Here is a 14,777-nt window from a genome sequence, read left to right as displayed (position 1 = left end):
CGTAAAACATCCCTTCAGAACAGAAGAGGTTCTGGAAGAAAAATGTGTTTCACCATATATTTACGTAAGCATCGATCTGAAAACACAACTGCATTTTTGAAGAGATTAAATAGAAGCCAAACATTTTTCATTACCATTGGAAAAAAAAATCCAAATGCTAGTTATTCTTATTTAAAGACAACTGCAAGCACTGAATTAGTAGGAAAACTACTACTTACAAATTATTCCACTCACTGTCAGAATTACACTTAATATTCCAGAAGCATTTGCATTTATCTGGACAATACCCTATTACCGTGATTGCAAAAGTATTCGCATTAACTACCAGTCTTCTATCTAAGTATCATTACATAATCAGCTCCAGGAGCCAACTCCCACTGATTTATTCAGTACTTTCCAAGAGTCAACAACGATGTTGAATGAAGTAAATATTACCACTACTATATGCACTTCAGTAATAGCCCCTGTGACTTGATTCTGAAAATGTGCACATGTTAGACTCAATAGCATTTAAGAATAAACATGGAGGCAAGACTTTGAGGTCCTTCCGAAATTAGCTGAACAGAACTCCAGATCTATCATACAGGAGAGTGGAATCCTGTCATGCAGTCTCTGGACATTATTCCAAGAGCGATATTCTCAGGAGTGCTGTCTGCTTTATTTGCAGTTAGTTATAGGGATTTCCTGTGCAATCCTATTACACATAGACTAATTCAGTCACTTAGTGTTCTGTCCAGGTCTCATCTGTTGACACTGGAGCACGTGTCAAAAGCCACGTGCCACAAAGCCACCAAGCAGCAGCATATGTCCAGCTACTCCTTGAAAAGAGGTTAGGTAAATCATAGAATCACAAACGTTGGAAAAGATCTCTAAGATCACCTAGTCCCTCCATCAAACCATGCCTGCTAAGAGATACAACTCAGTGCCACATCTACCCTTTTCTTTAAAATCTCCACGGGCAGTAACTCCACAACTTCTCTGATCAGCCTGTTTTGATACTCCACCACTGTTTCTGAGAAGAAATTTTTCCTAATATCCAAACCGAGCCACTTGAAGCCATTATCTTTCCTCCTATTACTAGTTATCTGGGAAGAAAGGCTGACTCCCACCTTGCTACAACATTCTTTCAGGTCGCTCTATAAAGCAATCTGGTCTCCCCTGAGCCTCCTCTTCTCCAAGCTTTACAAAAGCATCAGAACATTTACCAAGCATGACCCTAAGAGAGCCAAAGGAAGGCAATTACAGAAATAGCTACAAAAGACTGCTCCAAACAGTCTTAACAAAACTTGGTTTTACTCAAGTGATAGTAGTGATAGTCTGTATTACAGCATGGTTAAGTAATCAAGCATTACCTATAGTATTAAAATAATCCCCAATAACAATCTTTCTCTCTTTTGCTAATTTTTCATCAAGTTATCTTGATACTTCATCAATTTCCTTTGTTTTCTTATGTTAGCTAGAATTTTTGAAAGTCTATAGAGGAGCCTTTAAGATGTGCTTAGTAAATTAAATCCAATTTCTCAAGAAATACAGTGTCTCAGATTTAATAACTTGAAATAAAAATAATCAAAAACGTTCAAGTTTTAAACTTAAATTATTCTAGTTTCCTACAAAGAACTTTGCAACAAGTTTTGGTGGGGGACATTTTTCTGGTTGTTTAAATCAGAAAATTTCTCAAGAATTAAGAACTTTAAAAGTACTTCTTAGGCTTCTATCTTCAAACACTAGGACATCAATATGATTTATTAAACTGATTGGTCATTTTAAATAAGGACAACAGAAGTAGGAACACTCTTGCCTTGAGTTCCGGCAAGCAAAACAAGAATATAAAACAAGGTAATGCAACATTAAAAATAAGGTAGTATAACATTAAAAAATCACTAACACTCCTTGGGTGTTAGGTTTTGAGTTTTTTTGGTTTTTGTTGTTTTTTTTTTTAACTTGAAACAAAAAACTCTATTCATAGTAAATTATCTAGACGAAATTCCATCTTTGCCTTTGAATAGCAGACTCTACTCCATAGAATTTGTAGTAAAAATTTTTGTTCTATTCAATCAATACTTAGAAAGTTAGTATCAAAGAATAATTGCTATTGCCTATGTATATGAAATAGATTCTCTAACAATCCTGCCCTAACTTTCAGCTCAAGATAGCTTACAAGGCTATTACAGACAGCCTAAATATACATCACATGATTGCACACATGACTGAAAGAGAAAGATTTATATCCTGTAAGGTAAAAAAAAAAACTCTGGCGTAATCTATTACATTACTTACATGCTAATTATAAAATTATTCTACTCCTGATAGTATCTATACAAAGGGGAATAAATGAATACATCCAGATTAAAGAATTTTACCCTAAAAAAAACACTATTCTTCATGACTGCAAATTCCCAATATGCACTCCTGTGAATTGCCAAGTTCCTCAAATTTCAATATACATTTCACATAAAATAATGGTTCAACATCTCCCTCCTGTCTGGTAATAAGTATTAATATTCATCCACTACTAGGTGCCAGAAATGTAAATACCTCAAGTAAAATTAAAATCTATTCAAGACACCACTTATTCTTTCAATGGCGCAGGATTACAGCTGGGACTGTTTCAATTTAAAACCAGCTCTGAATCACAATGGCCATTCTTCCAAATTCCTGTTCCTCAAGCTAAAATTTCTAAAAGCCCAAGCTGGAAATAATGACAAGCTTGAGACCAATTTCCTCAGTAAGAACACAATGGAAATCTTGAGAGCTTCCTCATGCTGAACATTCATAAGCAGTTTTGTTTGATACCAACAGATTCTACCACATTTAATCCATGCAAATATCTGGCAAACTTCTACCACACGCTGATATCTAAAATTAAAAGCAGTGTAACTACTTTACTATTCACTTGAGTCATTAAAAGAAAGTTCTTTTTGACATAAAAAGTTTCCAAATAATGTATTTGATTCACGTGCAAGTTTGCTTCTCCAAAAACAAACAGCCTTCACTAGTTGATTATATTTCCCAAAACATTTTACAAACAAAAATATTAACTTGCACTATGGTAGTACAGTTAGAAACCAATATAAGATTACAAGCCTGAAGTGGAATGTCTATATTCAGAATGTCTAACAGTAATATAAAATACAGGAAAGTAATAAATAGATCAAGGAAGCAGAAGGGGAAATGAAGAGAGAGAACAGACTGGCATTTTCACACAACTTTAGTATGCGCCTGATAACACTATGTGACAAGCTATATATACTTACCTTTTGCCAGAGTGTTCTGCTTTTTCATTTTGGGAAAAATACAAAAATTTAAAAAAATAATTAAAAAAAAAAAGCTGTCCAGACTGAATAAACAAAACCACACACAGCCACTCCTGCTTCCCAAAGAAATACATAGTCTCAGGAAAAATACAAAGTCATCCAAGGTGATAAAATACCCTAATCCCATAGGGTATCTCAAATACAACTCCACAAAAATGATGACTATTTTTATTACCTGCTCAAGATAGACTTCTGGTTTGAAATCATTCCAGTGCAACAACTAAAACAATCAGCTCTTTGCACAAGATACTTGCTTAAATTGAGACAAATTATTCTGCTTTTTATCTTTCTATAATGTAATGTTCAATTCAAAAGCATAATTTAAATACTTCAGTCATTACCAGAAACCTAGACCAGCCACCAGAATTTGCTCTTTTTTTTTTTTTTTTTTTTTTGGTCAGATATAGCATCATATTACTAAAGGACACAAAACAAAAGCTTGTATCAAAGAGGTTGCTAGCAAGTGTCAAAAAGTTCACGGAAGAAATATGTCATACTGAATTTGCATTTTATATGAATACATACCAGTCATTACTGATAGTAGTTCGGGGATTTAGTTGCTTTTCTATTTTCATATTGCTTTTATGCCAGATAGAATGATTTCTCTAGGCCAGCAACTGTTTCTTACTATATTACTGCTTGTATGAAAGAAGCTGCTGAGATTTTCCCAAAATGAAGAAGGCTTTCTTTTTCATTTGGTTTTCAAACATAAGTTATGAAACTGTTCAAGAATTGGGTATCAGAACAATGTATGGAATAACTCCAACTAAAAAGGAAGAACCATTTGATACCATCTGAAACCAGTAATTAGCTATACGGCAAAATGTAAAACCATGAGTAAGTGAATGCTTTGCCATTCATACACACTAATTTTGTAGTTACTGTAAAAATGGCCAACAAGTGTAATTTTGAGAGACCAAATGCACCAAAACATTGGCAAGAGCAAGGACTGATATACAAGAAATCTAAATACATTGGGAAAAAACATCAGAGCAATTTTTAGTTTATCTTTGTTGTATTACAGAACACAGAGGTATCATACTCTGCCAGAGGACAGAATAAGTTGATCCTAAGCCCTTAACCAGATTTTATTTATAAACGTAAGCTATACACCTCCATGGACTAATTCTTGTCTGAACTAAAGTACATGAATTTTACAGAAATCACACACAATATTGATTCACCATTCGTGAATCCACAACCCTTCAGCAATTTTTACCACAAAAGGCAGTTACAAGCTTCTTTTCCAATTCAATGCTATCTAATTTCCAATTTTCACTTATTTGGCTACCGATAGCCAAGGAAATTGCAATTATCAAGTATACTTGTTCACTACGTTTTCGTTTACAGACTGCAAACACATCACCCATTAAAACATCTTTATTTTTCAGATAATCTGAACAGAAGATAGCAACATGTCTACAGATCCTCTGATGCGGACTTCTTTTCCTTTTCACTGACATTACAATATCTACCAGCAAGAGGGAATCGACTACTTTTACCTTCCAAATTCAGCTCCAGGAGATGAAAAAAGGAGAAATTTGAAGTCCAGTATTAAAACACAGTTTATATTTATGAAATACAGAAATACTGAAAATGCTTCTACATAGCTGAAGTTTTTACATGGAATGCCTAAGATATTTGCTTTATCTCTACTGCTATGCAAAAGAGCGGGAAAATAATTATTCAATATTAGGGTGAGCAGAGACAGAGGGAAGGTTCCAGTTTGTTATGAAAAAAAAAAAAGAAAAAAAGAGAAAAAACAAAGATTCCAGAAAACAATTCGGTAAAATGCATCCGAATATCCTCTACATTGTCGTGTTCAAACTAGTTATTTATTAGAGCCAAATGTTTGCAGTAAAAAACAATATGTTGTGTGAAATAAAAATGCTTACAATAGCAGCTAACAAGGACTGTAGACTGAAAAGGGCATGGTAGAAAGAAGTAACATTCTCTACAATGAATCATAATCCATTTCTAAAAATTGCTGCCTTCTCAAAAAATGTAAACACAAGTTACTCTTTGTCTTATAGGCACACTTTCAAAGTAGTTGTTTTCTGGAAAAAGAAAAAAGAAAAAGAAAAACCTCTTCAATTAAATACAGGGAATACACTTCCAAATTAGCTTCTGCAGTGTATTAGCTACACGTATTAACACTCATATTTTACCAGAAAAAGCAACAAGTAAGACTAGAGTAACACAATGATTGAAATCTTCCATAAATGCATTTTATGTACATAATATGTCGAAAAAACCCTCAGAAGCATCACTGGTGTTTTGTCTTACCACTGCAAGTTTATCTTGTAATTCTCTGTGAGTTTTTTCATTTTCCCGTAGTCTCTCCAACAGATCTTTAATTACCTCCTTCTTTTCCTCAATCTTCTCATTCATTTGCTTGTTTGTGGATATATACTCTCTTTCTAATCTGGAAAGTTTCAGCATTAAAACATTTATTCATTTATTAATCAAAAATACTTTTGACAGCTATACTATATACTTTCAAATATAACCAATAGATGTGACACATCTGATGTTCACACCCTGTAGGGCTTCTGAAGTTGCATATTATATTTTTCAATGGAAAAAAGTTCTGTTTTCCTTTCAAGAAGAGCTTTTTCACTAAGTGGTATGTTTTCCAGTTATTGATGCTTCTACTAGTCATAAATTTATTCAGTTATTTTAATATGCCCTTCAAATTATATGTAATAAACAGAATTCATTAAATTTTAATTAACACAGCAGCTCTCTTCAGAAATACCATGTCAAGTCTTACGTAATCAACCCTGTTCTCAAATAGAAAGCTTCCTCCTAATATTTCCATAGTTGACCATATTCTACTCACAATGGCACGCCTTTAGAGTTTTCCACCAGCAGACTCTCTCGGAATTTCAAGGAACCTACCAAAACTGTCTCTCATGGTATCCAGGAAACTAACGTATATAAAGAGACTGGTTGGCTAAGCAACTCATGAAAGTTGCAGGACCAAACAGTGCACAGGTCACAGAAGTGACAAGACAAATCCTAGGAGGAACTTAGAAAGATTGCCAGGCACATCTGTATTGTGTCAGAAAAGCCAAAACTCGCTTTGATTTGATGTTTGTAAAGGATGACCAGAACAAGAAGAGATTTTACCACCATACTGTGGTAGGGGAAAGAAATGTGGGGCCTGTTTTCTGTGCAGGTCAGGTAATTTATCAACACGCTCAATGCCTTCTTTGCCTCAGACTTCAGCAACAAGGTCTCCTAAGCCTCTGTGACTGCTAAATGCAAACAATAATTGAGTGAGCAATTACTTATGAAGACAGAACCCACAGAAACAGAAGAGATAGGCTCATCTATACTCAAAGGTAGACAGAGCTAGACAATCACAGAAAGGCTTCTTGCTATCTCTGAAATACTGAGATCAGAGAGGTCCCTGGCACACCTATAGTCAGAGAAAGACAAAAGAACAAACCATGGGACTACAGACCAGTTAGTCTTACTTATCTCAGGAAGATCAGGGAGCAATAACTCTTAGAACAAGCTTCTGGGCTCATGAAAGTGAGACAGATGACTGGGGAAAAAATCAGAGTATTTATTAAAATTAAATCATGTCTGAACAACACAGTTACCCGTAACAGAACAACGGGATCTGTGGACAAAAGGAAAGCAGTGAATAGCATTTAATTCAACTTCACCAAAGCTTTTGACACTGTCACACAGCTTTATTACAGGCAAATTAGAACTTCACTGTCTCGATACATAGACTAACATGTAGATTTAAAAAAAAAAAAAAAAAAAAGGGTAGATAGTAAGGTTCATATGGTAGTGGTGGGTAACTACTGTAGGATACTATAGAATTCTATATTAGAATCTGTTTAACATCTTTGTCAATCACATGGATTAGGACAAGAGTGCCATTGGATGGGAAGAGGTCACAACACAACAAAATTTATACGCTCAAGTGAAGAACATACATAGACATGAGGTAGACCCTACTGTGAAGCTTCTGAAATATCACACTGACAAATGCAAAGTCCAGGGTTTAGGAAGGAAGAGTCCCTTTGAAGCAATACACCTAGTGACCAGCTGGAGAGCAGCTCTACTCAAAAAGGACCAAGGAGACAGCCAGCTAGCCACAAATAACTGAAACATGGTGGGATCACTTTTATGACTGGAATGTTGCAGTAGCTATAAGCTCTTCAGAATGGATAAGTAAGGAACAAGAGGCAGTGGGGTGACTTTGTACGTTATGAAGTATTTTGATATTGTAAAGTCAATGTTGGTAAAGATACAGTCAAGGCCCTGTGGGTAAGGATCAGAGGAAGGCCAAAAAGGTTGATATCCTGGTGAGACTCTGTTACAGACCACCCAACCAGAAAGAAGTGTCAGATTAAGCATTCTAGAAGCAGCTGGTGGAAGAAACAGTCATTAGCCCTTGTTCTCATAGGAAACTTCAGTTTGCTAGATACTTGCTGGAAATACAATATCGCAGAAAAGAAAAAGTCTAGGAGGTTCCTGAAGTGTGTGGAAGATAGCTTCCTAACACATCTGTAGGACAGCCAGGAAGGTGCCCTGCTAGATCTGCTATTTACAGAGAAGGACTGAGGGGAGACACGGTAGTCTGAAGCTGCCTCTGATGTAGTAACCACAAAATGATAAAGTTCTTGATGAAGTCAGGAGGGGCATCAGACAAACTGCTATCTTGGACTTCCAGAGGATGGACCTTGAGGTTTTTAGGACATTAGTAGGCAGAGTCCCATAGGATACAGTTCTGAAGGACAAAGTGCCCATGAAGGCTAGACATTTCTCAGGAAAGAAGTCTTAAAGGTGCAGAAGCAGGCCATCTCTGGTGTACCTTAAGACAGGCAGCAGGGAAGAGGACCAGGAAAGATCTTTTGCTGGAACTCAGAGGAAAAAAAGAGAGTTTATCATCTTTGAAAGGAGAGAAAGGCAAAGGAAGTTGCCTGAAATTGCAGAGGGAAAATTAGAAAGGCAGGAGGCCAGCAAAAACTTAATCTGATCACCATTCTTGACTTCAGATTTTTTTGAAGTTAATTCTTGAAGTTAATAGAATTGTTTTTATAACTATATTAACAGCTAAAAGGAGCCTAGGAGAATATACATCCTTTATTGGATGGAACGGGGAACATTACTACCAAGGACAAGAAAAAGGCTGAGGTACTCAATGCTTTCTTTGCTTCTATCTTTAATAGTCAATAGGGTACTGAGTTCCCTGAGCTTGAAGACAGGGATGGGGAGCAGAATAAACACATTACAATTCAGCTACCATCTGGCTCCACCTACACTATCACATGTCCATGGAGCCAGATGGGACCTACACAAGCTAGCAGAAATGCTCGCCAAGCCACTTTCCATTATTTATCAGCAGTCTTAGTCAAGCGGGAAGCTCTCAGACAATTGGATGAGGCCATGTTGTGTAACATCAACAAGACCAAGTGCTGGGTCCTACACTTTGGTCACAACAAATGCTGCAGACATGAGGCAGAGAGGCTGGCAATCTGTATGCAGGAAAAGGATCCAGGGGCACTAGTTGATAGGCTGCTGAACATGAGCCAGCAGCATGCTCATGTGGCCTAGGAGGCCAACCGTATCCTGGCTTGTATCAGAAATAGCACAGCCAGCAAGATTAGGGAAGTGATTGTATCTCCTTGCACTGTACTGATGAGGCTGCCCCTTAAGTACAGTGTTCAGTTTGGAGCCCTCACTACAAGAACAACATTGAGGCCCAAAGAATTTCTGAAGAATGGCAACAAAGATGGTGAAGGGTCTGGAACACAAGACTTACGAGGAGCAGCTGAGGGAACTGGGATTGTTTAGCCTGGAGAAGAGGAGGCTAAGGTAAGACATTATCACTTTCTACAACTACTTGAAAGGATGTTGTAACAATGTGAGGTTGGTTCCTTCTCTGACACAACCAGTGGTAGGATGAGAGGCAGTGGACTCAGATTATGCCAGGGGAGATTCAGGTTGAATATTAGAAAAAAATTATTCTCAGAAACAGTGGTGAGATATGGAAATAGGCTGCTCGGGGAAGTGGCAGAGTCATCATCCCTCTAGGCATTCAAGAAACATGTAGATGTGGGGACATGGTTTAGCAGGCATGACACTGATGGGTCAAAGGATGGACCTGATGATCTTAGAGGTCTCTTCCAACATTAATGATTCTACGATTGTATAAGCTGTTAGCATGACATTTTAGTAGAAAACTAATAGCAACAGAACTAGAGTGAGCTCATGAGAATATCACCAGAATGATCAGGGGCTGGAGTAAAGGCCATATATGATGTTAGGAAACTTGGTATATTCAGCCTGGAGAAGGGTGAATAACAGACCCCACAGTACCTTTAGGTCACCAAAAAGACTGAGCCAGCCTCTTCACAACAAAGTATAGGACAAGAGAGAACAGTCACAAATTGAATTGGGAAAGATTCAGACTATGAGAAGCTTTCTTCCACTGTGACAGTCAAGAAGAGGATCAGGCTCCCAGAAAGCTTGTGCAATCATCATTCTTGGGAATATTGAAGATCTACTGGACAAAGCCCTGAGTAACCTGATCTCAAAGCTGACTCTGGCATAAGTAGAATGTTGAATTACAGATCATCTACAATCCCTTCCAGCCTTATTCTATGGCATAATTTTTAACAATGGCAACATCCAGATGTCTCTCTTTATTTTCTCTTTTCATTGTTCTTTCATTAGAACTGCTAGTAACCCAAAAGGCTCTAATTTTTCCCAACTTTTAAATCAATATTGTCACTTCCTGGTTTTGAATTAAATAAGTCTTACAGATTTAACCCATACATAAGGACAGAACATGCCTTTTAGCTGAAGGAATACTTTATCATTCCTCCTAATGCCTATGTCTTTCTGCTCCAGCCCAGCTGACATTTTCTTTTTCTTTTAGATGTAGATGTTTACTTCTTATTCTTAAAGAATTTGCCTGTCTCAGCTCTCAAATGTCATTCCTATTTTCATAGCTTTCAGAAGCACAGTAAGAGAAGTTCCAATTTATTCTACATCATGTCCTCACTCTTCAAGAAAAATAAATTCACATGAAGAGCCAGATCTCTTGTTACTTACAATTTACATAGTGCTACTGGGTTCGGAGCTAATTAATAAATTATGCAACCCAGAAAAGTCTGTATGCTTGGAATCAGTTACTGATCTTTTTCTCAGAAAATCAGATCTCACAGCTTTGTATAGCTTCCACTTATCCCACATCAAGTCCAGCTAAAAAGACATACATGTATTCTAGCACAATAAATGAAAGTCCCCAACAATTTCCAAAAACTGAAAGACAATCTTGCGGGACCCCTCCAGGCAAAGCAAAAATATGTTAGGATGCCAAATCGTGGCTTAAAAGAAAATGAAAAGCTCCTCGTCTTAAGTTCAAGGACCACACCCTTCAAAGATAAGTAGATCAAAGGTTCTTCTGTTCTACCTGAAGGGATCCACTGAAAGTAATCACTGATACTCACCAGTATAACTGATAATTCTATGCTCCAACACATAAAAAGAGCAGGATAGACTGAAGAGACATTCATGCCCATTACATGCAAGTATCTAAAAGGAACTGAGTATACTGATAGTCCATTTGAGGTAAATTTTAACCTTCACTACCTACCTTTACAGACTAAGAGTTCAGAGAGACAGTATTCTAAGAATAGGCAGTTTCTGTTTCTTAAGCCTTTATTAAAACTACCAACTGTGTAACTTTCACAGAGAGGTTAGTATTCTCTCATGTAGACATGAGCTGCTCATATAATACAAAAGCAAGTTTTTGAGCTTGGATAGAAACAACAAGGGAGTAATTCCTGAAGTTTCTAGAAGGAATGATATATTGTACCTAGAGACTGCTGGAAGGCTAATGGCTCCTTGAATTATAGAAAGTTATGCTTTGTGCCCATATTGAAGACAGGAAAAGTTTTTCTAGACTGAAAACGACTTCAGCTTAATAGAATTAGCCAAGAAAACTCAAAGCCCCGTGTTTCATTTGATGATGCTGAATTTAGCTGGTCTCGCCTCAAATACAAAGATGGACCTTGGAATATTCAGCTTCGGAATCACACAGAATTACAAAATGTCAGGCATTGGAAGGCACCTCTGAAGATCATCTAGTCCAATCCCCCTGCTGGAGCAGGAACACCTAGATTAGACCACACAGGAACGTGTTCAGGTGGGTTTTGAATATCTCCAGAGAAGGAGACCCCGCAATCTCTCTGGGCAGTCTGCTCCAGTGTTCTGTTAGCCTTACTGTGAAGAAGCTGTTTCTCACATTTATGTGGAACGTCCCATGTTCCAACTTGCCCCTCCTCCTGTCATTGGATGTCACTGAGAAGAGCCTTCATGACACTCTTTCCATATTTACAAATATTAAAGAGACCCAGCTTCCTCAACCTTTCCTCGTAAGGGAGATGCTCCACTTCTTTAATCATCTTTGTGGCACTGCGTTGGACTCTCTCAAGCAGTTTCCTGTCCTTCATCTGAGGGGCCCAGAACTGGACCTTGGATGGAAGAAACTGTTCAGGAATTAGCAGGGAATGAAAACATTTTATCTGTGAATTCATCTCCAAAAACATGAATTTTCCATATTTTCTTCACCAACTAAACATGGAAACCTACTGGAGGAAAAAAATTCTGTGCAAGACAAGAAATTAGAACTTAGATACAAGATGAACACACGCAATGCAGGTCAGAAGTTGGATGGGAAAAGCTCCTGATCCAAAAGATTTCAAATAAAGCTGCTTTGAATATGAAGTAGATTTTTAAAATTTATTTTAAAAAACTCATATTAGTGGCACAGGCTTTCTTCACTTCAAGAAAATGCAAAGAACCTGGTATTACCTTAATGCCATATAAACTGCTAACATAGAATTCATGCTTAGAGCAAAACAACAAGGCAGGACAAGTTTACAGTTAATTAAAAGTCTCAAAATATACCTGTCAGCTTCCTAGATGTTTAAACTGCAATATTCCTGAATAATGACATTGGATTACTATCATAATGTATTTCACGCATTCTCACCATTTTTACATGAAAATAATTTTCTTTTCTTTGAAGAAAAAGTTTGGGTTTTTTCTTTTTTTTTTTTCTTTTTTTTTTTTTTTAATATGGCTTTTGTTTACCTAAATTCACAATCTCACTTTCAGACTTCTTTCGGCCTAACTATGATTAAGAGTTCCATTGTGTTAATCACTCTGCAGATGTTTCAAACGTGTTACTAAAAACATCTCTGAAACTACGTATATAGAAAGGCCGAATTCAGTGCTCTAAAGTCCACAGAATTCTTTACCCACACCACCACAGTAAGCCATCAACTTTAAGTCCTCCCAGACCTCTTCCTTCTCTAAATCTATCCTTCTTTTTACTTACTGCTTAGCTACCTGTTTTACAACACCATTCTTATGTTTTCTTATCCGAAGATATACTTGATTCAACCAAGGAAGAAGACACAGTAACTGTGCATCTTTCTATCTGCTTGGGAAGTATAACACAGCCATTCTTCCAAGAACCATCTGTTACCACAGACAAAGCAGATTGTACTGAGTGGGAGAGGAATTCAAGTTAATTTTGTCTACTTCACACCTTTTCCTGTCCTTTTCTTACCAAGCCAAAACTTTCCAGGTGTATTCAAAAGCAAAATATGAAGATTATTCAGCAGAAATTAAAAACATTCCTGGATAGAAATCTTGAAGATCCACCCACTTCCATGAAAACTTCTCATCATAACATTGTATTTGTATGAAGAAAAAAATATTTTTAAACCCACTGTGTATGTTTTTCTATACTTCTCCCAAATGCTACAAGACCCTATCATAACTATCATTTTCAGTATTTTGCTTAGACAAATAACTTACATAATAGATTGGTTATTTTCTCCACCTTCCTCTAACGTTTATGCTTACTAGTATGGACCTGTTATTAATGGAACCAGATTTGAAACCTTTTTTAGGTTTGGTAAGGTTTGTAGGATGGGTACTGTTTTCTACTGACAGAAAACTATAGAACTCTAAGTGCTATTCCAGCTTCCTACAGCCAATTTGCAATGAATACAAAAGATAACTTACCTATTGACTTTTTCCAAGTTCTCTTGGGCTTTCTGTTTTTCTCTCTCATATGCATTTTCTACCTCTTTGAATTCCTTCCTGATCATCTCTAAGTCTGAAAGAGCTTCTGCTTGATTGACTTTTTCCATTTGCAAAGCTCCTTCAAGTTCTCGAATTCTCATCTACCAAGTGATCAGAAAATAATGAAACAAGTTAGAAAAAAGTATCATGGTGTTTAACACTGTTCCATTTTCTGTTTTAAGAACAATTATATTCCATTAAATCTAAATTATATTCCATTAAATCTATCTTACTGCATTTTTAGAAAAAACACTGAATATAGGCAGAAATGTATAAATAGTTCAAACAGAGACAAATAGTAAGTTCAAAAAAAGTGCCTTTTAATGTTCTTAAAACTGTGCCTTCTAGGTTTTAGGCACAGTTTTTCAGGGGAATTCTATTGTTTAAGTTTGATACGTGGTTGCAAAGACTACAATTATTACTTTTACTAAGAGGAAACCATGCTTGAAAAGTTCATGTATTCAAAAAGACAAGAAAATTGTACCAGCTTCTAGGTTATAAAAGTCTCTAATTTTATGGAACGCTGCCCTCTCAGTTCCACTGAATATGATGAAGTAGATAAAGAAAATGAAGAAAACCAAATCTCTGCTTTTTACTACCTTAATGGTATCCTTAAATAAATAAATAAATAAGAGCTTTTTCATAGAGAAGATCATTAAAATAAAAAAAACTAACTCAAAAATGGCATCATTTACTTTTGTTGCTCAGAAAATAAAAAGGAAGAATACAAATATTACTGATTACGTTTGTAAAATTTACACTGTAAAGTCTTATATTATAAGAATATTAAAGTACTGGGGTTTTTTTTGCTTTTTTGCCTGCCTTCTAAAGCAAGCTGTAATTGCCTCATTTGGTCAAACATTATGTGATCATAGAGTCATAAAACAGCTCAGGTTGGAAAGAACCTTGAATATCACCTGCCATTGGCAAGGACACCTCCCACAAGATCAGGCTGCCCATAACCTTATCTTCTCCAGGCTGAACAAGGTGCAGTGGTCCAGCACTCAGATCATCTCTGTGGCCCTTCTTTGGACACACTCCAACAGCCCCACCTGTGGCCAACAGCCATTGACCACAACCCTCTCGCTACAACAATCCAATCAGTTATTTATCCACTGAATAATCCACCTTTCAAATCCTTATTTCTCCAATTTAGAGAAAAGGCTGTGGTATAGGACCACACCAAAAGCCCTGCACAAATACAGGGAGATGGTATCAGTTGCCCTTCGTGTGTCCATCAACACCATCACTTCATTGTAGAAAGTCACCAGGTTGGGAAGGTCCTTGGTAAAGCTATGTTGGTGTCTCAGATCATCTCATCTTTCATGTACC

The 14,777-nt window shown here is 36.7% G+C and overlaps 1 protein-coding gene across 11 annotated transcripts in view; it reads right to left on the bottom strand.

Moving 5' to 3' along the window:
* The window catches only part of CCDC171 (coiled-coil domain containing 171), a 190,195-nt gene that overhangs the window by 144,881 nt on the left and 30,537 nt on the right, over window positions 1-14,777 (bottom strand). For all 11 annotated transcript variants that reach the window (XR_014880683.1, XR_014880684.1, XM_085214404.1 and 8 more), the window contains 2 exons: window positions 13,386-13,546; window positions 5,601-5,739 (listed from right to left, as the gene is read on the bottom strand). Coding sequence is in view for 9 of the 11 variants with exons in the window: in XM_085214404.1 (XP_085070530.1) it covers window positions 5,601-5,739; window positions 13,386-13,546 (300 nt within the window). In the remaining 2 variants the exon portion in view is untranslated. The remainder of the gene's footprint in view (window positions 1-5,600; window positions 5,740-13,385; window positions 13,547-14,777) is intronic.

Source organism: Meleagris gallopavo, chromosome Z (genome assembly GCF_905368555.1).
Source record: "Meleagris gallopavo chromosome Z, MGAL_WU_HG_1.1, whole genome shotgun sequence".
Lineage (NCBI taxonomy): Eukaryota > Metazoa > Chordata > Aves > Galliformes > Phasianidae > Meleagris > Meleagris gallopavo.
This window is presented reverse-complemented; position numbering and strand designations above follow the sequence as displayed.